Source organism: Trachypithecus francoisi, unplaced genomic scaffold (assembly GCF_009764315.1).
Source record: "Trachypithecus francoisi isolate TF-2019V2 unplaced genomic scaffold, Tfra_2.0 Lachesis_group1, whole genome shotgun sequence".
Classification (NCBI taxonomy): domain Eukaryota; kingdom Metazoa; phylum Chordata; class Mammalia; order Primates; family Cercopithecidae; genus Trachypithecus; species Trachypithecus francoisi.
The window spans coordinates 25,996,555-26,022,746 of record NW_022681454.1 but is presented as its reverse complement, the minus strand read 5'-3'; the positions used below and the strand labels follow the sequence as shown (position 1 = coordinate 26,022,746).

Below are 26,192 nucleotides of genomic sequence, written 5' to 3'. Positions count from 1 at the left end.
ATACTTCCTTGTCCTTTAAAAAATTGAATTAGTTTTAATCCTTACTAGTTATCTATTATTACTTAAGTTAGTGATTTATTAATGTCCTTTACAAGACAGTTATTCAGCCTAACATACACATATACACATTTCATTTTTGTATAGATTTTAAATAACTACTACTATATTTCGATTTTTAAACTTTATCTACACTTTAAAAAGTACTACATCTTGTCCATGACTAAAATCTACCGCGGACCCCAGGACCAGCCTGCTAGCCCATGCTCTGACGTTAATGACATCGAAGGCACCCCTCCCGAGGAAATCTCAACTACATGACCCCACTATGCCCCAATTCAGCAGGAAGCAGTTAGAGCGGTCATCGGTCAACCTCCCCATTAGCACTCGGGTTTTCCTGTTGAGAGGGGGGACTGAGAGACAAGACTAGCTGGATTTCCTAGGCCGACTAAGAATTCCTAAGCCCAGCTGAGAAGGTGAATGCACCCACCTTTAAACACAGGGCTTGTAACTCAGCTCACACCCGACCAATCCGGTAGTAAAGAGGGCTCACTAAAATACAACTTAGGCTAAAAGCAGGAGGTAAAGTATTGTCAAGTCATATATCGCATGAGAGCACAGGGGGAGGGAAAATGATCGGGAGATAAACCCAGGCATTCGAGCTGGGAGTGGGCAACCCCTTTTGGGTCCCCTCCCATTGTATGACAGCTCTGCTTTCACTCTATTAAATCTTGCAACTGCAAAAAAAAAAAAAAGTACTGCATCTTATGTTACCAATTTGTAATGACTGAAGAGGTAAAAATTTGTTATTCTTCCATTTTCAACCATTGTTTTCCATTTATTTTAAGGTACTCTTCTGTAACTGAAATCATTTGTATTTCTTTTTTTTAATACCTTAATCTTCATACTACAAAAGGGACTTACACCCAATAAATGCTTTAATATTAGGTTCTGTAATTAAAATGGAGAGTTTTACTTAGGCTAGGACATGTTAAAAAGCATAAACAGAACTCTGAACATCCATTTCCTACTTCATTGCCCTGGACTATTTTTAACTCAGTGTCAGCAGACATGGACCCTAATCTCAGATTTCCTTCAAAACTCACCCCAGGTAACTTATCTTCAGAGAAGCCTCCCTTGATATTCCAGGCTGATATAAGCAACTTTCTATGCATATATATTAACCTTTATCAACCAAGCACATAATCACATCATATTAAAATTGTATTTTTACTGCCCACCTCTCCACTAGCCTGCAGCTCTTGGAAGACAAGCACGGTCTCTTATACACATTTGCACTCTGCTTCACTACCTGGCACAGGGCCTGACATAGCAAAGGGGTTCAATAAATATTGAACCCCACTACTTAGCTCTAGTCCTAACCAGCTGCCTCCACATAACCAAATTAGTAAATAGGAATTTGTCACAACTACACTTTAAAATTAATAAATCTCAGTTATAAGGAATTTCTGTTTAATATGTATGTGTCTACGTAACATTGTAATTAGGTTTAAGGGCTATCCATTATAGGATCACAGGACTCACTGAGCCTCACCAAGTTCAATACTTGTACAGGCAGACTAGGGTCACAGATAAACCAGGCATCCTGGAGTCAGAATCATTATATTGCCAGGCTACATGATATAGGCAAGGCAGGGACAACCATCCATAATGACTGAGGAATAAAAGGACTAACTACACTCTTAATCATATAGCCACAATTTCTTGAAAATTAGCCACAAGCTTTTGGTTCTCCAATAGCTAAGAATGCATTCGCATCAGTTTAGGGTCTCTTCAGATAGAATACACAGTAGTCTCCTTCACACATAAGCTGAAATTTTGTCTAAATTATCCTTTCCCTGCTTTTTTACCTAGCAAACTCCTTCAAGTTGGCTGGCTTCAGAGTGTCATCACCTAATCTTCACATGAAACTGCCTCTACATGTGGCAGTTTCAGATATCATCTATTGATTTTATATGGAAAATGAGGATTTTAGCTCATGCACATTCTATTTCCACCCTTCAGTCATCATTAATTCTTAATTAAATCCATATTGAGAGTTTTGCATTATTGTTACTATGTAAATATTTCACTGGTGAGGCATGTTGTACTTATCAATGTTTTCATTCTTATACTTTTTTTCCACACTGTTCATAATTAAACTGATTTTTCACTTATACACTTTTCTCTAATCATTTACCTCTTTTTCCTAAACCCATAACAACTCTGAAAAGACCCTCCTTAATATAATTTCGCATGTAGTCAAGCCTGTGAGATCATCTGCACTTTTGGTGTTTTTCTTGCAGGCATCCCTCCTGGAACCTTCCAACCTCCTGCTCCAACCTAGGATTGTTGTGTTTCAGTCCAGTTGTACAGCCTTTGTCCTGGAACTTCTCTTCACTATCATTTCTGGAAATTCTCCTTCTCTTTGGTTGGGATCCTGTTTTCTGGGTCCCATATTTTGCTTCTTGTTTATGACCTTGTTTGAAGTACTTCTACCAAGAGCTCCCTAAATAACAGTAAATATTTTAGATCAGTACATCAGAAAATGTTTACTCCATCTTAACATTTGATTGACTGTTGGTTACATACAGAACTCCAGGCTTGAAATCACTCAGGTTTTTAAAGACATTACTTCAAAGTCTTCTGGCTTCCAGTGTTGTTGCTGAGAGTAAGATGCCACTCTGATTCCTGACACTGTATATACTCTGCTTTTCTTTTATAAAAACATTTCAGTTTTCTCGTTTTCAAGTGTCTTGGTGTGGATCTTCTTTCATTCATGCCACTGGATACTTGGTAAGCCTTTTCACTGGAGATTCACATCTTTCTTAAATTCTTATAAACTTAATTATGTTCCCTCTGTTTCCCTTTTCTGGAACTCCTTTTGGTCAGATGTTAATCTTTGTAGATTGATCTTGTAATTTAAGAAATCTTTTTGCTCCTATTTTTCATTTCTTTGGTTTTTTGCTTCATCTTCTGATAAAGATTTCCTCAGCTTTGTTTTCAACTCATCTATCGATATGTATTTTTTGGCATACTATATTCTTAATCCAAAAACCTCCTTTTCATTCTCAAGTGTTTTCTTGCATTAATGAAATTCTGTTCTTGTTTCAAGTAATATCTTATCTTACTGAGAATATTAACGGTTTCATTAAAGTCTCCTTTTGGGAATAAATGGTTAACATGTCCATTTGAAGATGACATTGTGTTTACCTTCTCCCATCACTGTTGCCCTGAAAATGTACTGAATCACACACACAAAAAAAAAATTCTAAGAGAAACGCCCCCACTATATTGCTAAGCAATGTTATTTACTGAAAACATGATCTTTGACTGGTAAACGACAACTGAAATGGAAAACTGTGAGTAGAGTACAAAAACTGACTGGAAAACACAGGCCTTCGCCACCTGTGTGGTGTCTCTTGGGAGGGCTTAGAAGCTATGCTTATGTGCATTACAAGAAATTATTCCTATGGTGTATGAGACTTCCCTATGTTGTGCCTATGTGACTTGTCATTTCCAGTTGCATACCTTCATTGTGAGGGTTGGGAAGTAACATTTGCATGGCTATAAGGACTCTCCGTGATGATGAACCTGCTAATGGCATGCTAGTATACTGTCATGCTGTTTTCTGTCCTGTTTCACTCACAAATTTAAGTGAACCTGGTACCAGGTTATCATCTATTATATCCTGTGAGTATGAATGTAAATCAGAACCTGAAATGCCTATTAGTAGTCATTCCCTAATTTGGCTATTTGGGTTTTGTTATTGTTGTTGCTGTTTGGTTTTGCTTTAGTTTGGTCCTGTCTCTCATACTGGAAGAATTCAAAAGTCTGGGGTTTCTAGGTTGGTCATTCCTATTTAGAAACGAGGTAATAAAAAACTGATTGGAAGCTCTGTCGGCAAGGGTCAGGCACAGAATGCAGTAGGCTTCATTGTGAGGCAATTTAATATGTGTTTAGCCAATCTCTTTTTTGTAAGGGTTCTCTGAATCCCTGTTAGTCTTTTCTCTGGCATTCTAGAGTTGGTTGAGGGTGAGGAAAAAGAAGGTGGAGGGTGGGGAAGGTAGGGTAGTGGTGGTAAGAATGAGAGTATTAGTCTCACCATTCAGCAGACTTGCACTTAATCGCTGTTTTCAATAGCTCATTCCTGTCCTGCTCTATGTCTGAGGTCTCCGAGTGCACAGTCTTTCTGCATGTGGATCTCTAGTGAATATACCTCTGGTCTTCTGTGGGGGAGGAGGAGTCATCTGAGTATGCATGGTGATGGAAATCTGGGGGACTAACTTCTCCTGATCCAGACTTTCACACAATCTCCATTTTCAGCCCTGTGGCTCACCATGGTTTTCTGTGACATGTGGTACCTCCAATTCTTGAACATTTCTAAGGTTCTATGGAGAAAATCATCTTGCTTCTTGCATCAGTCAGTGTCTAGTCAGGAAAGGGTCATACCACAAATGTGAACAGGGAAAAACAGAAGAAGCAAATGCAGAAAGCAACTATGACTTCTAGGTTAAAGGAAAGTAAACAAAAAAGAAACTAAGAACTTAGAAAAGGGTCTCCTGGCGCTGAAGGCTGAGATTCATACCTCTGTAGAGAGGTAGTGTAGCTGCCACACAAACGCAGACTGGGGTGGTGGAAAAACTTGTCAAGGGGCAGGTTAGAGCTGGACTATTGAGGACTACTAAGGTAAGTGTTATTGAGCCTCCTGCATCCCAATCTGCTGACTCCTACACACAGGAGCTAGAAATGGAAGCCCCTTCCTCCTTCTATGGCCTTGCAGTGTCCCTCTAGAACCTTCTACTGACAAAGCCTAACATCAGGCCTGCTGGCAAAGGGGAAATGTTTATAGGGTCCAGCTCCAGCATGATAAAGCAGAGCAAAAAGGAGAATTTGGAGCTGAAAGATAATAAACGGATGATTGGGAAAAACTATAATGCCATAAATATACTTTAATCTCATTCATACTTTCTATCTTCTAGGGACATTTAGGTTTGATATTCTTTTCCCCTGTTTAAGTCATTTATCATCAGTGCTCTATCTTAATACATTAATGACCAGAGTTATAAGTGGCTTCCTAGTTTCACCAAAGACAATATTTATATTTCTATGCCAATTTCTTAATTCCACCATCAGGAAATCTCCCTACTTTTCATTTTAAAATGAGCTTCCTCACAAGAATATTATGGTCTCCAGAGCAAAGCCACTCTCTAATTAATTCTTATGTTCTCCATCTCCCTAAGTGCCTCATCTTGTTATAAGCTCCACAAAAGTTTGTGAAATTAAATAAAGTGTACTTTCTTAAAAATAATTTTATAAAACTCACAATTTATCTCAATTAGTTTTATAACCATCCACCGGGCAACTGAATCCCAACAAGGTGTCTCATAAATCTATGCTACTTATTAAAATACAAAATAAGCAAAAGCATTTATAGGTCAATACAAACTCATTTTTAGTCCTATTAGCAAAGCAGCTTGCTCTCTCTATATACATATTTGCAATAAAAGAATAAATGTCACTTTATTAATTTGTTTAATGAGTAGATTACCCTATTGCTTTACATACATGCTGTATAAAAACATTTTTCGAATTATCTTCTAAATGATGTTAATTTATTCTTAAGTTTCTATACTTACCAATTCAGGGATGTCTTTTACTTTCAGTGGAACTTGAATTAAACCCAAATGAGTCCTGAAACTAAGAGAATCACCGTTTTCATAATTTGGGTTGCGAAGATTAATTAATACCTTTAAAAACAAATCCAACAAAATTGGTTAGTTTCTTTATAGGATGTTTACACTTACAAAATTAGCAGGGATATTCTTTGTGTATCACCACAAAACTAATTACTATTTGGGTGATGCACATACTTTAATTACATTCTAAAATACTATAAAAGCATATTAAAATGTTAAAATATAATGCCATAAATATACTTTGATTAGGATAGTTTTAATATTCCAATAAATGATCTACAATATAAAACTCTACGAAGTTAAGAATTTAGTTAAAAATAAAAACTTTTTGGTGGTTAGAAAAAATAAAAATTGCTTGATTATAACACTTTACCAGAGAAGGTGACAAGAAAGAAATCTTGCTTGATTGTAATATTTATCAGGAAAAATTTTAGAATCAATTCTAACACATTTAAAAACAGATATTGACAATATTTGTAGAAAGATGATGAAGTAAGATTGCAGGGCATCTCTCTCACCACTCCTATTCAACATAATATTGGAAGTTCTGGCTAGGGCAATCAGGCAAGAGAAAGAAATGAAGGGTATTCAAGTAGGAAGAGTGGAAGTCAAATTGTCTGTTTGCAGATGACATGATTGTATATTTAGAAAACCCCATTGTCTCAGCCCAAAATCTCCTTAAGCTGATAAGCAACTTCAGCAAAGTCTGAGGATATAAACTCAATGTGCAAAAATCACAAGCATTCCTTACACCAGTAACAGACAGAGAGCCAAATAATTGAATTCCCATTCACAATTGCTACTAAGAGAATAAAATACCTAGGAATCCAACTTACAAGGGATGTGAAGGACCTCTTTAAGGAGAACTACAAACCACTGCTCAAGGAAATAAGAGAGGACACAACAAATGGAAAAACATTCATGCTCATGGATAGGAAGAATCAATATCATGAAAACGGCCATACTGCCCAAAGTAATTTATAGATTCAATGCTATCCCCAAAGCTACCACTGACTTTCTTCATGGAATCAGAAAAAAACTACTTTAAACTTCATATGGAACCAAAAAAGAGCCTGCATAATCAAGACAATCCTAAGGAAAAATAACAAAGCTGGAGGTATCATGCTTCCTAACTTCAAACTATACTACAAGACTACAGTAACCAAAACAGCATGGTACTGGTACCAAAACAGATATATATATAGACCAATGGAACAGAACAGAGGCCACAGAAAAAACACCACACATCTACAACCATCTGATCTTTCACAAACTTGATACAAACAAGCAATGGGGAAAAGATTCCCTATTTAATAAATGGTGCTGGGAAAACTGGCTAGCCATATGCAGAAAACTTAAACCGGACCTCTTCCTTACACCTTATACAAAAATAAACTCAAGACGGATTAAAGACTTAAACGTTAGACCTAAAACTATAAGAATCCTAGAAGAAAACCTGGGTAATACCATTCAGGACATAGGCATGGGCAAAGACTTCATGTCTAAAACACCAAAAGCAAAAAAAGCAATGGCAAAAAAAGCCAAAATTGACAAATGGGACCTAATTAAACTAAAGAGCTTTTGCACAGCAAAATAAACTATCGTCAGAGTGAACAGACAACTTACAGAATGGGAGAAAATTTTGCAATCTATGCATCTGACAAAGGACTAATATCCAGAATCTACAAAGAACTTAAACATGTTTACAAGAAAAAAACAAATAACCCCATCAAAAAGTGGGCAAAGGATATGAACAGACACTTCTCAAAAGAAGACATTTATGCAGTCAACAAACATATGAAAAAATGCTGATGATCACTGGTCATTAGAGAAATACAAATCAAAACCACAATGAGATACCATCTCATAGCAGTTAGAATGGTGATCATTAAAAAGTCAGGAAACAACAGATGCTGGAGAGGATGTGGAGAAACAGAACGCTTTTACACTGTTGGTGGGAGTGTAAACTAGTTTAACCATTGTGGAAGACATTGTGGCGATTCCTCAAGGATCTAGAACTAGAAATACCCTCTGACCCAGCCATTCCATTACTGGGTATATACCCAAAGGATTATAAATCATACTATAAAGATACATGCACATGTATGTTTACTGAGGCACTATTCACAATAGCAAAGACTTGGAACCAACCCAAATGTTCATCAATGATAGACTGGATGAAGAAAACGTGGCACACATATGCCATGGAATACTACATAGCCATAAAAAAGGATGAGTTCACATCCTTTGCAGGGACATGGATAAAGCTGGAAACCATTATTCTCAGCAAACTGTCACAAGAACAGAAAACCAAATACTGCATGTTCTCACTCATAAGTGAGAGTTGAACAATGAGAACACGTGGACACAGGGAGGAAAACATCACACACCAGGGCCCGTCAGTGGGTAAGAGGCAAGGGGAGGGACAGCATTACGACAAACACCTAATGCAGGTGACGGGTTGATGGGTGTAGCAAACCACTATGGCACGTGTATATCTATGTAACAAAACTGCACATTCTACACATGTACTTCAGAACTTAAAGTAAAATAAAAATAAATAAATAATAATAGTAACAAAGATTGCAGGGCATATCCTCTAAACCAAACTCATAAGGAAAAAAAATTGAAAAGCAGAGCTTAAAAAAAGGTCATTTATAGGCCGGGCGTGGTGGCTCAAGCATGTAATCCCAGCACTTTGGGAGGCCGAGACGGGCGGATCACGAGGTCAGGAGATCGAGACCATCTTGGCTAACACGGTGAAACCCTGTCTCTACTAAAAATGCAAAAAACTAGCCGGGCGAGGTGGCGGGCGCCTGTAGACCCAGCTATTCGGGAGGCTGAGGCAGGAGAATGGCGTAAACTCGGGAGGTGGAGCTTGCAGTCAGCTGAGATCCAGCCACTGCACTCCAGCCTGGGCAACAGAGCGAGACGCCGTCTCAAAAAAAAAAAAAAAAAAAAAAAGGTCATTTATAGAATTTCCCAAAATAAGTGGCCAGGCGCAGTGGCTCATGCCTGTACTCCCAGCACTGTGGGAGGCCAAGGTGGGTAGATTGCCTGAGCTCAGGAGCTCACAACCAGCCTGGGCAACAATGGTGAGATCCCATCTCTGCTAAAATACAAAAAATTAGCTGGGCGTGGCAGTGTGCACCTGTAGTCCCAGCTACTCGGGAGGCTGAGGCAGCAGAATTGCTTGAACCCGGGAGGGGAAGACTGCAGTGAACCAAGATCGTGCCACTGCATTCCAGCCTGGACAACAGAGCAAGACTCCATCTCAAAAATAAAAAAAAAAAAAAGCAGATAAAAGCCAACTTAGATACTGATATATCATTTAAAGTAGGAATCTTACTTCTATAAGTAATAAATATAGAATATGATTCTAAGGAAAATAAATATGTTTGCTAGGATCGTACAGAAATAATGTTAGTGAAGTACTGCTTAGATTAGAAAAATATGAAACAACCCATCAGAAGGAATTATTTAAATAAAGTATGTTTAATTCATACAATAAAATACAGTATGATATGCCTCAATTAATATGGGTAATGACATGAAAAATGTTCACAATATTATTTTAAAAGTATAGTAGTTATAGCTATGAAATAACATTGTATGTTATTTTATTTCAAATTTTATTCTTATGTATAGTTACATATGCTTTCTTATTTTTCTAACAACATGCAATTTTCAAGAAACAATCATAATAATTTTAAAAAATGTTTTTAAGTAAAACTCTTGAGAGAGAAAAAAACCATTAAGAATCTAGTGGAGGAGATTATGATGACAGAAACGTTATCATATTTGAGGAAGACATTAATGAACTGATAGCTAACAGCTGATAAAATATGTGCTATAATACCAAAAAAGTTTCCTAAAATTGCAAACACTGTATTGAAACTAAAAATATCAATAGTATTTGTTTTAAAAGATAAAAAAAAGTAACAAAGAATCTATAATTTTAGCCTAATTACCCAACAGTACAATTTTAGCCTAATTACATAAATAAGGAATCATACTACAAGGGAAACTGACAAACATAAAAGATAGAAAATGGAGAAGATACTGTAAATACATGAATAACAGAAAAATAAAAATATTAGACATGTAGAAACTGTAATTAAGGAAATAATTACTTATAATATTTGTGAATTTCAAAAAGATCTGAGCATGAGTAATAAAAGGATCAATTAAGGAACTGTCCTCAAAAAAACAGAATGTTATGAGCTATTAATAGAAAACATAGTTAAGAATAACCATATAAAAATTACATAAAGTTTCAGCTTTTAAGTGCTAGAAAAGGGAAGTGTTTGGGAGAAACTTTTAGTAGGCTAAGAGAAATAAAGCCATCATCATAAAGGCAGTTTTTTACTAAACTGTCTAACATTAAAAGTAAACTGTTTATAATTCCAAAAGTTCTAAAATAATTTCTAACCAAGTTTTACTTTAGCAGATGTAAAGAGATAAAAATAAATAGCAAACATAAAGAGATAAAATGCGAAACATTCATTCATTGATTCATTTATTCATTCATTCAGTAAATATTTATTGAGCAGATTGTGTTAAGCACTGTTCTACTTGGGGACAGTGCAGTCAAGGACAGGATTAACTTACAGCTGACTTGTGGTAGTGTTATGCTACTCTCCAGGAATACCTGGAAGTCTGGTAGTGACCCTTGGCCAAGATGCAGTGACATGTACTAACTAGTCAGTTGTAATATGCTATTTAATGACCAAAACTAACCTGGAGGCATTCCACATGTGTTTATTTACATGGTTTACTGAAAATGTAGATTGGCAAATTGCATCTGATATAATCAGTTGCAGAAACAACCCCTCAAAAAACTTCTGTCTTGGCTCTCTAGACCAAGGTGTCTCACATGTATCCTGAAAGGGCCCTGAGAGCTCAGTTGGAAATGTGGATCTCTTTGTGTTTGCAGGTTCATTCTTTCTCTTGCTGAAAGAAAGCCACATGTGGGTGTACCCTGAGAAGCCTTGTGAGTGTTGTCAATTATTTGACCCTGATGTGACTGTTGAAGCAGGGAACAAAGCCGAATGAAAAGATCTTGCCCCTGTGGATCTTCCTTTGTAATGGAAAAGGGCAAGCAATAAGCAAAATAAATCAATAGTATGTTATACACATGACAGATGCTATGGAGAAAAACAAAGCTGGAAGGGTATAAGGAGTTCCAAGCAGAAGAGCTAGGGAAACTTTTACTGAGAAGGTGATATTTAAGCAAAGACATGAGTAGTGAGGGAGCATGCAGGTAGACATTTAGGGAAAAATCTTTGCCAGCAGATAAAACAAAGAGCAAAGACACTCAGCTGGGAGGAAGCCAGGGGTAAGAAAGGAGGCTAAAGTAGCTGGAGTAAGACCAATCAGGACAGGAACCGGAGATGAACTCAGACAGGTAATGGGATATCAAATCAAATGGGGTATTTTAGGTCACTGTCATGACTTTGGCTTTTATTTAATAAGTAGAATGAGATGGGAAGCCACTGGATAGCAGAAGAGTGGCTTATTCTGAATTGCATTTAAAGGCCTTCCTCCAGAAGCTGTGCTAAGAAAAGATTCTAGGTGGGCAAAGGTAGAAGTAGGAAGACCAGTTGGGAAGCTTGGATGTAGCAGTGGTGGTGACAAAAACAGGATGTATTCTAGATATATTTCAAAGGTAAACCTAATAGGATTACGTGTAAAGTCCAAGAGAAAGAGTGAAATCAAACATGTGTGAATTAAAATAATGAGTTCCAAGCGTCTACTGAAGAGTTCCACTTGAATATTTGATATGCCTCTGAAACTTAACTAAGCTTATCACGTTCACTAACAGCCCTGTTCCGCCTCCTGTATCCTCTATCTCACCTCAAGTAACTTCTAGCCAATTACGCAACCTAGATACTTGAAGGTGATCATTATCTTTTCTTTTTCTCATAGACCCCATATCAGATCAGTTCTCAAATCATCCTTAAAATTTCCTTCAAATCTGTCAAATTCTTTCCATTTCCAGTGTAGTTCTCTTAATTCAGACACTCATGATGTCTTCTGGACTACTAGAACAGGGAGGGGAATAAAAAAGAAAAAGATTTCCTGAGTATGTATATGTGCAAGGCAACAGGCTATGTGATATACAGTCACTACTTTTTTTTTCATTACTTTACTTTTATTGTTTTTTTTTTAATTATACTTTAAGTTCTAGGGTACATGTGCACAATGTGCAGGTTTGTTACATAAGTATACATGTGCTGTGTTGGTTTGCTGCACCCATTATTGCGTCATTTACATTAGGTATTTCTCCTAATGCTATCCCTCCCCCGTCCTCCTACCCCATGACAGGCCCCAGTGTGTGGTGATCCCCACCCTGTGTCCAAGTGTTCTCATTGTTCAGTTCCCACCTATGAGTGAGGACATGTGGTGTTTGGTTTTCTGTTCTTGCGATAGTTTGCTCAGAATGATGGTTTCCAGTTTCATCCATGCCCCTGCAAAGGGCATGATCTCATCCTTTTCTATGGCTGCATAGTATTCCATGGTGTATATGTGCCACATTTTCTTAATCCAGTCTGTCACTGATGGACATTTGGGTTGATTCCAAGTCTTTGCTATTGTGCATAGTGCCACAATAAACATACGTGTGCATGTGTCTTTATAGCAGCATGATTTATAATCCTTTGGGTATATACCCAGTAATGGAATCACTGGAGCAAATTGTATTTCTAGTTCTAGATCCTTGAGGAATCACCACACTGTCTTCCACAATGGTTTAGTTTATACTCCCACCAACAGTGTAAAAGTGTTCCTATTTCTCCACATCCTCTCCAGCACCTGTTGCTTCATGACTTTTTAATGATCGCCACTCTAACTGGTGTGAGATGGTATCTCATTGTGGTTTTGATCTGCATTTCTCTGACGGCGAGTGATGATGAGCATTTTTTCATGTGTCTGTTGGCTGTATAAATGTCTTCTTTTGAGAAGTGTCTGTTCGTATCTTTTGTCTACTTTTTGATGGGGTTATTTGTTTTTTTCTTGTAAATTTGTTTGAGTTCTTTGTAGGTTCTGGATATTAGCCCTTTGTCAGATGAGAAGATTGCAAAAATTTTCTCCCATTCTGTAGGTTGCCTGTTCACTCTGATGGTAGTTTCTTTTGCTAGGCAGAAGCTCTTTAGTTTAATTAGATCCCATTTGTCTATTTTGGCTTTTTTTGCCATTGTCTTTGGTGTTTTAGTCATGAAGTCCTTGCCCATGCTTATGTCCTGAATGGTATTACCCAGGTTTTCTTCTACAGTTTTTATGGTTTTAGGTCTAACATTTAAGTCTTTAATCCATCTTGAATTAATTTTTACAGAAGGTGTAAGGAAGGGAGGAAGGGATCCAGTTTCAGCTTTCTACATATGGCCAGCCAGTTTTCCCAGCACCATTTATTAAATAGGGAATCCTTTCCCCATTTCTTGTTTTTGTCAGGCTTGTCAAAGATCAGATGGTTATAGATGCGTGGTGTTATTTCTGAGGTCTCTGTTCTGTTCCATTGGTCTATATCTCTGTTTTGGTACCAATACCATGCTGTTTTGGTTACTGCAGTCTTGTAGTATAGTTTGAAGTTAAGAAGCATGATGTCTCCAGCTTTGTTCTTTTGACTTATGGTTGTCTTGGCAATGCGGGCTCTTTTTTAGTTCCATATGGACTTTAAAGTCGTTTTTTCCAATTCTATGAAGAAAGTCATTAGTAGCTTGATGGGGACGGCACTGAATCTATAAATTACCTTGGAGAGTATGGCGATTTTCACGATATTGATTCTTCCTATCCATGAGCACGGTATGTTCTTCCATTTGTTTGTGTCCTCTTATTTCACTGAACAGTGGTTTGTAGTTCTCCTTGAAGAGGTCTTTCACATCCCTTGTAAGTTGTGTTCCTAGGTACTTTATTCTCTTTGAAGCAATTGTGAATGGGAGTTCATTCATGATTTGGCTCTGTTTGTCTGTTGGTGTATAAGAATGCTTGTGATTTTTGCACATTGATTTTGTATCCTGAGACTTTGCTGAAGTTGCTTATCAGATTAAGGAGATTTTGGGCTGAGACAATGGGGTTTTCTAAATATACAATTGGGTCATCTGCAAACAGGGACAGTTTCACTTCCTCTTTTCCTAACTGAATATCCTTTATTTCTTTCTCTTGCCTGATTGCCCAGGCCAGAACTTCCAACACTATGTTGAATAGCAGTGATGAGAGAGGGCATCCCTCTCTTGTGCCAGTTTTCAAACGGAGTGTTTCCAGTTTTTGCCCATTCAGAATGATACTGACTGTGGGTTTGTCATAAATAGCTCTTATTATTTTGAGATATCTTCCATCAATACCTAGTTTACTGAGAGTTTTTAGCATGAAGGGCTGTTGAATTTTGTTGAAGGCCTTTTCTGCATCTATTGAGGTAATCATGTGGTTTTTGTCTTTGATTCTGTTTATGTGATGGATTATGTATATTGATTTGCATATGTTGAACCAGTCTTGCATTGCAGGGATGAAACCAACTTGATCTTGGTGGATAAGCTTTTTGATGTGCTCCTGGATTCGCTTTGCCAGTATTTTATTGAGGATTTTCGCAACAATGTTCATCAGAGATATTGGTCTAAAATTCTCTTTTTTTTGTTGTGTCTCTGCCAGGCTTTGGTATCAGGATGATGTTGGCCTCATAAAATGAGCTAGGGAGGATTCCCTCTTTTTCTATTGACTGGAATAGTTTCTGAAGGAATGGTACCAGCTCCTCTTTGTACCTCTGGTAGAATTCGGCTGTGAATCCGTCTGGTCCTGGACTTTTTATTGGTTGGTAGGCTATTAATTATTGCCTCAATTTCAGAGCCTCTTATTGGTCTATTCAGCGATTCAACTTCTTCCTGGTTTAGTCTTGGAAGAGTGTAAGTGTCCAGGAATTTATCCATTTCTTCTAGATTTTCTAGTTTGTGTAGAGGTGTTTACAGTATTTTCTGATGGTAGTTTGTATTTCTGTGGGAATGGTGGTGATATCCCCTTTATCTTTTTTTATTGCGTCTATTTGATTCTTCTCTCTTTTCTTCTTTATTAGTCTTGCTAGTGGTCTATCGATTTTGTTGATCTTTTCAAAAAATCAGCTCCTGCATTCATTGATTTTTTTGAAGGGTTTTTGTGTCTCTATCTCCTTCAGTTCTGCTCTGATCTTAGTTATTTCTTGCCTTCTGCTAGCTTTTGAATGTGTTTGCTCTTGCTTCTCTAGTTCTTTTAATTGTGATGTTAGGATGTCGATTTTAGATCTTTCCTGCTTTCTCTTGTTGTTCCGGTTGTTCCTTTCCATATTTAGTGCTTCCTTCAGGAGCTCTTGTAAGGCAGGCCTGGTGGTGACAAAATCTCTCAGCATTTGCTTGTCTACAAAGGATTTTATTTCTCCTTCACTTATGAAGCTTAGTTTGGCTTTCTCTTGTGGTCACTTAGTGCTATAAATTTCTCTCTACAAACTGCTTTAAATGTGTCCCAGAGATTCTGGTACATTGTGTCTTTGTTCTCATTGGTTTCAAAGAACATCTTTATATATGCCTTCATTTCGTTATTTACCCAGTAGTCATTCAGAAGCAAGTTGTTCAGTTTCCATGTAGTTGTGTGGTTTTGAGTGAGTTTCTTTTTTTTTTTTTTATACTTTTTTTTTTTTATTATACTTTAAGTTCTAGGGTACATGTGCATGACGTTTATATCATGTATAACTCCCCAATGCAATCCCTCCCTCCTCCCCCCTCCCCATGATAGGCCCCAGTGTGTGATGTTCCCCTTCCCGAGTCCAAGTGATCTCATTGTTCAGTTCCCACCTATGAGTGAGAACATGCGGTGTTTGGTTTTCTCTTCTTGTGATAGTTTGCTAAGAATGATGGATTCCAGCTGCATCCATGTCCCTACAAAGGACACAAACTCATCCTTTTTGATGGCTGCATAGTATTCCATGGTGTATATGTGCCACATTTTCTTAATCCAGTCTGTCACAGATGGACATTTGGGTTGATTCCAAGTCTTTGCTATTGTGAATAGTGCCGCAATAAACATACGTGTGCATGTGTCTTTGTAGTAGAGTAATTTATAATCCTTTGGGTATATACCCAGTAGTGGGATGGCTGGGTCATATGGTACATCTAGTTCTAGATCCTTGAGGAATCGCCATACTGTTTTCCATAATGGTTGAACTAGTTTACAATCCCACCAACAGTGTAAAAGTGTTCCTATTTCTCCACATCCTCTCCAACACCTGTTGTTTCCTGACTTCTTAATGATTGCCATTCTAACTGGTGTGAGATGGTATCTCATTGTGGTTTTGATTTGCATTTCTCTGATGGCGAGTGATGATGAGCATTTTTTCATGTGTCTGTTGGCTGTATGGATGTCTTCTTTTGAGAAATGTCTGTTCATATCCTTTCCCCACTTTTTGATGGGGTTGTTTGTTTTTTTCTTGTATATTTGTTTGAGTTCTTTGTAGATTCTGGATATTAGCCCTTTGTCAGATGAGTAGGTTGCAAAAACTTTCTCCCATTCTGTAGGTTGCCTGTTCACTCTGATGGTAGTTTCTTTTGCTGTGCAGAAGCTCTTTAGTTTAATTAGATCCCATGTGTCAATTTTTGCTTTTGCTGCCGTTGCTTTTGGTGTTTTAGACATGAAGTCCTTGCCCATGCCTATGTCCTGAATGGTACTACCTAGATTTTCTTCTAGGGTTTTTATGGTATTAGGTCTAACATTTAAGTCTCTGATCCATCTTGAATTAATTTTCGTATAAGGGGTAAGGAAAGGATCCAGTTTCAGCTTTCTACTTATGGCTAGCCAATTTTCCCAGCACCATTTATTAAATAGGGAATCCTTTCCCCATTTCTTGTTTTTGTCAGGTTTGTCAAAGATCAGATGGCTGTAGATGTGTGGTATTATTTCTGAGGACTCTGTTCTGTTCCATTGGTCTATATCTCTGTTGTGGTACCAGTACCATGCTGTTTTGGTTACTGTAGCCTTGTAGTATAGTTTGAAGTCAGGTAGCGTGACGCCTCCAGCTTTGTCCTTTTGACTTAGGATTGTCTTGGCAATGCGGGCTCTTTTTTGGTTCCATATGAACTTTAAAGCCGTTTTTTCCAATTCTGTGAAGAAAGTCATTGGTAGCTTGATGGGGATGGCATTGAATCTATAAATAACCTTGGGCAGTATGGCCATTTTCACGATATTGATTCTTCCTATCCATGAGCATGGTATGTTCTTCCATTTGTTTGTGTCCTCTTTGATTTCACTGAGCAGTGGTTTGTAGTTCTCCTTGAAGAGGTCCTTTACATCCCTTGTAAGCTGGATTCCTAGGTATTTTATTCTCTTTGAAGCAATTGTGAATGGAAGTTCATTCCTGATTTGGCTCTCTGCCTGTCTGTTACTGGTGTATAAGAATGCTTGTGATTTTTGCACATTAATTTTGTATCCTGAGACTTTGATGAAGTTGCTTATCAGCTTAAGGAGATTTTGGGCTGAGACAATGGGGTTTTCTAAATATACAATCATGTCATCTGCAAACAGGGACAATTTGACTTCTTCTTTTCCTAACTGGATACCCTTGATTTCTTTCTCTTCCCTGATTGCCCTAGCCAGAACTTCCAACACGATGTTGAATAGGAGTGGTGAGAGAGGGCATCCCTGTCTTGTGCCAGTTTTCAAAGGGAATTTTTCCAGTTTTTGCCCATTCAGTATGATATTAGCTGTGGGTTTGTCATAAATAGCTCTGATTATTTTGAGGTACGTTCCATCAATACCGAATTTATTGAGCGTTTTTAGCATAAAGGGCTGTTGAATTTTGTCAAAAGCCTTTTCTGCATCTATTGAGATAATCATGTGGTTCTTGTCTTTGGTTCTGTTTATATGCTGGATTACGTTTATTGATTTGCAAATGTTGAACCAGCCTTGCATCCCAGGGATGAAGCCCACTTGATCATGGTGGATAAGCTTTTTGATGTGCTGCTGAATCCGGTTTGCCAGTATTTTATTGAGAATTTTTGCATCGATGTTCATCAGGGATATTGGTCTAAAATTCTCTTTTTTTTGTTGTGTCTCTGCCAGGCTTTGGTATCAGGATGATGTTGGCCTCATAAAAGAGTTAGGGAGGATTCCCTCTTTTTCTATTGATTGAAATAGTTTCAGAAGGAATGGTACCAGCTCCTCCTTGTACCTCTGGTAGAATTCAGCTGTGAATCCATCTGGTCCTGGACTTTTTTTGGTGGGTAGGCTATTAATTGTTGCCTCAATTTCAGAGCCTGCTATTGGTCTATTCAGGGATTCAACTTCTTCCTGGTTTAGTCTTGGGAGAGTGTAAGTGTCCAGGAAATTATCCATTTCTTCTAGATATTCTAGTTGATTTGCGTAGAGGCATTTATAGTATTCTCTGATGGTTGTTTGTATTTCTGTGGGGTCGGTGGTGATATCCCCTTTATCATTTTTTATTGCGACTATTTGATTCCTCTCTCTTTTCTTCTTTATTAGTCTTGCTAGTGGTCTGTCAATTTCGTTGATCTTTTCAAAAAACCAACTCCTGGATTCATTGATTTTTTGGAGGGTTTTTTGTGTCTCCATCTCCTTCAGTTCTGCTCTGATCTTAGTTATTTCTTGCCTTCTGCTAGCTTTTGAATGTGTTTGCTCTTGCCTCTCTAGTTCTTTTAATTGTGATGTTAGAGTGTCAATTTTAGATCTCTCCTGCTTTCTCTTGTGGGCATTTAGTGCTATAAATTTCCCTCTACACACTGCTTTAAATGTGTCCCAGAGATTCTGGTATGTTGTATCTTTGTTCTCATTGGTTTCGAAGAACATCTTTATTTCTGCTTTCATTTCGTTATGTACCCAGTAGTCATTCAGGAGCAGGTTGTTCAGTTTCCATGTAGTTGAGCGGTTTTGATTGAGTTTCTTAGTCCTGAGTTCTAGTTTGATTGCACTGTGGTCTGAGAGACAGTTTGTTGTTATTTCTGTTCTTGTACATTTGCTGAGGAGTGCTTTACTTCCAATTATGTGGTCAATTTTGGAATAAGTGCGATGTGGTGCTGAGAAGAATGTATATTCTGTTGATTTGGGGTGGAGAGTTCTATAGATGTCTATTAGGTCCGCTTGTTGCAGAGATGAGTTCAATTCCTGGATATCCTTGTTAACTTTCTGTCTCATTGATCTATCTAATGTTGACAGTGGAGTGTTGAAGTCTCCCATTATTATTGTATGGGAGTCTAAGTCTCTTTGTAAGTCTCTAAGGACTTGCTTTATGAATCTGGGTGCTCCTGTATTGGGTGCATAGATATTTAGGAGAGTTAGCTCTTCCTGTTGAATTGATCCCTTTACCATTATGTAATGGCCTTCTTTGTCTCTTTTGATCTTTGATGGTTTAAAGTCTGTTTTATCAGAGACTAGGATTGCAACCCCTGCTTTTTTTTGTTCTCCATTTGCTTGGTAGATCTTCCTCCATCCCTTTATTTTGAGCCTATGTATGTCTCTGCATGTGAGATGGTCTCCTGAATACAGCAGACTGATGGGTCTTGACTCTTTATCCAGTTTGCCAGTCTGTGTCTTTTAATTGGAGCATTTAGTCCATTGACATTTAAGGTTAATATTGTTATGTGTGAACTTGATCCTGTCATTATGATATTACTGGTTATTTTGCTCGTTAGTTGATGCAATTTCTTCCTAGCCTCGATGTTCTTTACATTTTGGCATGTTTTTGCAATGGCTGGTACCGGTTGTTCCTTTCCATGTTTAGGGCTTCCTTCAGGGTCTCTTGTAAGGCAGGCCTGGTGGTGACAAAATCTCTAAGCATTTGCTTAGCTGTAAAGGATTTTATTTCTCCTTCACTGATGAAGCTTAGTTTGGCTGGATATGAAATTCTGGGTTGAAAATTCTTTTCTTTAAGAACGTTGAATATTGGCCCCCACTCTCTTCTGGCTTGTAGAGTTTTTGAGTGAGTTTCTTAATCCTGAGTTTTAATTTGATTGCACTGTGGTCTGAGAGACAGTTTGTTGTGATTCCTGTTTTTTTACATTTGCTGAGGAGTACTTTACTCCAACTATGTGGTCAATTTTGAAATAAGTGCCATGTGGTGCTGAGAAGAATGTATTCTGTTGATTTGGAGTGGAGGGTTCTGTAGATGTCTATTAGGTCTGCTTGGTGCAGAGCTGAGTTCAGGTCCTGGATATTCTTGTTAACCTTCTGTCTCGTTGATCTGTCTAATATTGACAGTGGGGTGGTAAAGCCTCCCATTATTATTGTGTGGGAGTCTAAGTCTCTTTTTAGGTCTCTCAGGACTTGCTTTTTGAATCTGGGTGCTCCTGTATTGGGTGCATATATATTTAGGAACTTAGCTCTTCTTGTTGAATTAAACCCTTTACCATTATGTAATAGCCTTGTCTCTTTTGATCTTTGTTTGCTTAAAGTCTGTTTTATCAGAGACTAGGATTGCAACCCCTGCTTTTTTTTTTTTTTTTTTTTGCTTTTCATTTGCTTGGTAGATCTTCCTCCATTCCTTTATTTTGAGCCTATGTGCATCTCTGCATGTGAGACGGGTCTCCTAAATTACAGCACATTGATGGGTCTTGACTCTTTTTCCAATTTGCCAGTCTGTGTCTTTTAATTGGTGCATTTAGCCCATTTACATTTAAAGTTAATACTGTTATGTGTGAATTTGATCCTGTCATTATGATGTCAGCTGGTTATTTTGCCTGTTAGTTGATGCAGTTTCTTCCTAGCATCAATGGTCTTTACAATTTGGCATGTTTTTGCAGTGGCTGGTACCGGTTGTTCCTTTCCATATTTAGTGCTTCCTTCAGGAGCTCTTGTAAGGCAGGCCTGGTGGTGACAAAATCTCTCAGCATTTGCTTGTCTACAAAGGATTTTATTTCTCCTTCACTTATGAAGCTTAGTTTGGCTGGACATGAAATTCTGGGTGAAAATTCTTTTCCTTAAGAATGTTGAATATTGGTCCCCACTCTCTTCTGGCTTGTAGGGTTTCTGCTGAGAGATCACTGTTAGTCTGATGGGTTTCCCTTTGTGGGTAATCTGACCTTTCTCTCTGGCTGCCTTTAGCATTTTTTCTTTCATTTCAACCTTTGTTAATCGACAATTACATGTCTTGGGGTTGCTCCTCTCGAGGAGTATCTTTGTGGTGTTCTCTGTATTTCCTGAATTTGAATGTTGGCCTGCCTTGCTAGTGTGGTAAGTTCTCCTGGATAATATCCTGAAGAGTGTTTTCCAGCTTGGTTCCATTCTCCCTGTCACTTTCAGGTACACCAATCAAACGTAGATTTGGTCTTTTCACATAGTCCCATATTTCTTGGAGGCTTTGTTCATTTCTTTTTACTCTTTTTTCTCTAAACTTCTCACTTCATTTCATTCATTTGATCTTCAATCACTCATACCCTTTCTTCCACTTGACCAGATCGGCTACTGAAGCTTATGCATGCATCACGTAGTTCTCATGCCATGGTTTTCAGCTCCATCAGGTCATTTAAGGTCTTCTCTACACTGTTCATTCTAGTTAGCCATTCATCTAATCTTTTTTCAAGGTTTTAAGCTTCCTTGTGATGGGTCCGGACATCCTCCTTTAGCTTGGAGAAGTTTGTTATTATCGACTTTCTGAAGCCTACTTCTGTCAACTTGTCAAAGTCATTCTCCATCCTGCTTTGTTCCATTGCTGGCAAGGAGCTGCAATCCTTTGGAGGAGAAGGGGCACTCTGGTTTTTAGAATTTTCACTTTTCTGCTCTGGTTTCTCCCCATGTTTGTGGTTTTATCTACCTTTGGTCTCTGATGATGATGACCTACAGATGGGGTTTTGGTGTGGATGTCCTTTTTGTTGATGTTGATGCTATTCCTTTCTGTTTGTTAATTTTCCTTCTAACAGTCAGGTCCCTCAGCTGCAGGTTTGTTGGAGTTTGCCACTCCAGACCCTGTTTGCCTGGGTTTCACCAGCAGAGGCTGTTGAACAGCAAATAGTGCAGAACAGCAAATATTGCTGCCTGATCCTTCCTCTGGAAGCTTTGTCTCAGAGGGGTACCAGGCTGTATGAGGTGTCAGTCAGCCCCTACTGGGAGATGTCTCCAAGTTAGGCTACACAGGGGTCAGGGACCCACTGGAGGAGGCAGTCTGTCTGTTCTCAGAGCTCAAACACTGTGCTGAGAGAATCACTGCTCTCTTCAGAGCTGTCACACAGGGACGTTTAAGTCTGCAGAAGTTTCTGCTGCCTTTTATTCAGCTATGCCCTGCCCCGACAGGTGGAGTCTACAGAGGCAGGCAGTCCTCATTCAGTTGTGGTGGGCTCCACCCAATTCAAGCCACCTGCCACTTTGTTTACCTACTCAAGCCTCAGCAATGGCAGATGCCCCTCCCCTAGCCAGGCTTGCCACTTCGTAGTTCGATCTCAGACTAGTAGTGAGCAAGGGTCCATGGGCGTGGGACCTGCTGAGTCAAGCACAGGATATGATCTCCTGGTGTGCCGTTTGCTAAGACTGTTGGAAAAGCGCAGTGTTTAGTTGGCAGTGTCCCAATTTTCCCGGTACAGTCTGTCATGGCTCAGAAAAGGAAATTCTTTTTTCCCTTGGCTCAGAAAAGGAAATCCCCCAACTCCTTGTGCTTCCCAGGTGAGGCGATGCCCCCCCCAGCTTTGGCTCACCCTCCATGGGCTGCATTCACTTGCCAACCAGTCCCAGTGAGATGAACCAGGTACCTCAGTTGGAAATGCAGAAATCACCCATCTTCTGTGTTGATTATGCTGGGAGCTACAGACTGGAGCTGTTCATATTTGATCATCCTGGAACCCACTTCCTACAGTCACTATTTTTTAATCAAAATTATCCTAACTGATTTACCCCATGCTAATCTTTCCATATTCCAATATATTTTCGAACAGTAATTTTCAAACACAGATCTGATCATGTCATTCCACTGTTTCAATGACTCTGGGGCTTTTTACATCCTAATCCCTCTGCCTTGATATATTTTTACATCATCATTTATTCACATTATTCGTTCATTAATATATGTGTATTTATCCAATAGAACCTACCTCAAGAAAATCCTTAGGTGCATAAACAGGTCTGAAAAGGCTTAAATCTAGAATAAGATAGATTATAAACAAAATTTCAGCTAATAATATATGAAGTCTTATTAAATAAATGTAATCATTCTTTCATATGTTATCATACAGATAGATTAATTCAAACATTTCTTGAGAATCAATTATTTGTCATACACTGCATTAAGTACAGAGAACACTAAAATGAAAAGACAATTTCTGCCCTTCCTGTCCTAGATGATATATTCTGGAAGAAATTAAGAGCATCCTATTCACAGATCATAATTATTTATAACTGAATTGGCCAAACAAGGTCAATGTAACATAAAGGTTCTATATAAGAATTTTCAATGTACTTAAAATACAAACAATGCATTCTTAGTGAATTCCTCTAGTTGTATTAAACTATTCCCCCTTTTGAACTCAAATAACTATACATAATAACTCTATTATGGTATTTATATCTTACCTAGTCCCCTACATGTATTTTAGCAGTGGTAAAGGAGGGGGAGGAGGGGTTATGTACATGTCTGTCTATACAATTACAGGCATCTATCATAGTAAATGAAGTATAGTTGTTATTCATTTTACATTTACAAAATTGACTATATTTTAAATATTAAAATGAACAAAAATAAATTCTTTAAAACATTTTAAAGTCTTCAAACGTATTTTTCACTATTTATCCTATTTTTAACAACCCAATATAATTAAGCTTGCACCATATTTACCTTAATTAAAAGACAAGAATCTCAAAAATCCACTGGATAATTTATTATTTTATAAAAATGTTTCTAAACGCTGCTTTAAAAAAGGATAAATAAGGCCAGGCACAGTAGCTCACACCTGTAATCCCAGCACTTTGGGAGGCTCTGGTGGGAGGATCAGAGGATTACTTGAAGCCAGGAGCTCAACAGAGAGAGCCAGGGCAACATAGCAAAACCCCATCTCTACAAAAAAATAAAAAAATTAGCCAGGCATGGTGGTGCATGTGTGCCTGTAGTCTTTGCTACTCAGGAGGCTGAGGTGAAAGGACCCTCTGAGCCCAGGAGTTTCAGGTTAAAGGGAGCTGTGATCAGGCTACTGCACTCCAGCACAGGTAACAGAGCAAGACCCTGTCTCTAAAAACACAAACAAACAAGCAAAAAGCTGCTCCTGATGTCTGTATTTATTAGTTGCATGTGGTGTCTGGGAGTTTGAATAGGCCAGTCTAATTCTGGTTTTCCAGAGGACAGAAAATTAATGAGAAGGAAAATTAACATCTTCACAAAAGAATCGTTAATTATGTTATTTTGCATCCACAGTTAAGAAGGCAATCTTTTTCCACTACTACATTCAGAAAAAATTGTTCACATACCTGGTTCATCAGTTCCCATTTCATTCCATTTATTAAGAAGTTCTTTCTGTTCTTCAACTGGCCTCTGGAAAAGGTAATTTAAAACTGGTTTCATTTCATTTTTGAAGTCTAGCAATATAACTAAAAATAAGAATCAATAACTTACTTAAAAGCTTATATAAACTACAATAACAGGATAAATAATTTCATTAAACATGTCGAATTTGGGGGGTAACTGCATTTAAATTATTATTTAACTATTATATCTAGTCTCAATGGCCTAGTTAGAACATGGTGCTAATGAGTCCAATAAAAGAAGGTAAGTGATCTGTACTGGCCAGTACATTTCACAAAGAAAAACTGCTCCCCAGCCACATACTATATCTCTTACCCCCATCCAGCAGACTCAGAAAAGCATCATAAGGGGGACTGGCCAAGAGAGTGTGACTAAGAGTTAGTAGCATTATCTTCCTTTATGAAAGGCAGTATATTATACAATACTACATATTTAGACAGTTTTTAATATAAATGTATCCTTTTTAAATACCATCCTTCTGGTGACTTCAGGAATTTTTCCTTGGATATTATTCAAAGTATACCCACTACATCCTGTCCAACAACAGGGAATAAATAGCAGATAGGGAGAATGAAGTAAAGGGAAACTGGGTCTCTCCTACTTGTGAGCAGCTACAAAGAATACAAACCATCCCTCAAGTGTTTTTTCTTTTCTTTCTCATCTTTTCTCCTCAATGCTCAGAGTAACATAAGTGTTGAATATTAGATCTAAATAGAATTCCAGTTCTACAGAGAGAAGACAAATTATCCTTTTTGTTTCCTATGTTAATACCGAAAGATGGTACCGTATTGCCTGTTACAAGATCACAGTATGCCTGAACTCTGTGATTCAAGAAATATGGCTATTGTGCTAATTAGCCAAAAAGTAAGGAGACTAAAGGTAATTAAAATATTTAAAGCATATTGCTAATCTCTACAGCCAAATCCTAACTCATCTATACTACAGATTCATATTTATATTTATTTGCAAAGACACAGGTTTGTTACAATAATAATTATAGCACACGAAATAGAAATCTATATAGAATGTACCCACATAATTGGCGTTTTACAGATTTTTGTTTCAAACCAAGTTGATATACTAGTAAAAATAAATAAATAGGCCAGGCGCAGTGGCTCACATCTGTAATCCCAGCACTTTGGGAGGCCAAGGTGGGCGGATCATGAGGTCAGGAGATCGAGACCCTCCTGACTAACACTGTGAAACCCCGTCTCTACCAAAAATACAAAAAAATTAGTCGGGCGTGGTGGCACGTGCCTGTAGTCCTAGTTACTTGGGAGGCTGAGGCAGGAGAACTGCTTGAACCCAGGAGGCAGAGGTTGCAGTGAGCCGAGATCGTGCCACTGCACTCCAGCCTGGGTGACAGAGCAAGACTCTGTCTCTAAATAAATAAATAAATAAATGTGCCTAACAGTTATATAACTTCATGATACTTTCTCATATTTGATTCACAATGAAATACTTAAACAGAAAAATGTTTAAAAGTACCTTTCGTGCCAGAGGGATACTCAGTTCAGTGCACATACTATTTAAACTCTTCAGAATTCTTTTTTCCCAACTTCCCTGAAACATAAAAAACAATCAATTATCTTTTCCAGTAACAATACTAAAACTAATAAAAAATATTAAAGATATTACGAATTACATAGAAATGGTAAGGTTGGTTGAGATTGGTTATCCCTATTTATGAGTTCACTCAACAAATACTGACTATTGCCTACTATATGCCAGATACTATCCTTTGTGCTATGAATTAAGCAGTGAATAACAGAAAGCCTCAGTCCTCAAATAACTGACATTTTAGTTCAGGATGGGAATAAGCATAGATTTTTTTTAAATGTCAACAAGTCATATGGTAATAAACATTATATAGAAAACATTTATGAAATGCTTAAATTTAACTTATCTTTTTATCTGACATTTTCTATCTAACATTTTTCTATCAGATAAAAAGATAAGTTAAATTTAAGCATTTCATAAATGTTTAATACTTAGGAATCCCATTAATGACCTAGTAAAAGGTAAAAATGTAC

The 26,192-nt window shown here is 37.8% G+C and overlaps 1 protein-coding gene across 1 annotated transcript in view; it reads right to left on the bottom strand.

The window, feature by feature from the left end:
* Window positions 1-26,192, bottom strand: part of TBC1D19 (TBC1 domain family member 19) — a 177,186-nt gene that overhangs the window by 98,993 nt on the left and 52,001 nt on the right. Inside the window, exons 5-8 of the mRNA XM_033213934.1 lie at window positions 25,648-25,722; window positions 24,105-24,168; window positions 22,739-22,785; window positions 5,637-5,747 (exon numbers count right to left, since the gene is read on the bottom strand). Coding sequence (XP_033069825.1) covers window positions 5,637-5,747; window positions 22,739-22,785; window positions 24,105-24,168; window positions 25,648-25,722 — 297 coding nt within the window. The remainder of the gene's footprint in view (window positions 1-5,636; window positions 5,748-22,738; window positions 22,786-24,104; window positions 24,169-25,647; window positions 25,723-26,192) is intronic.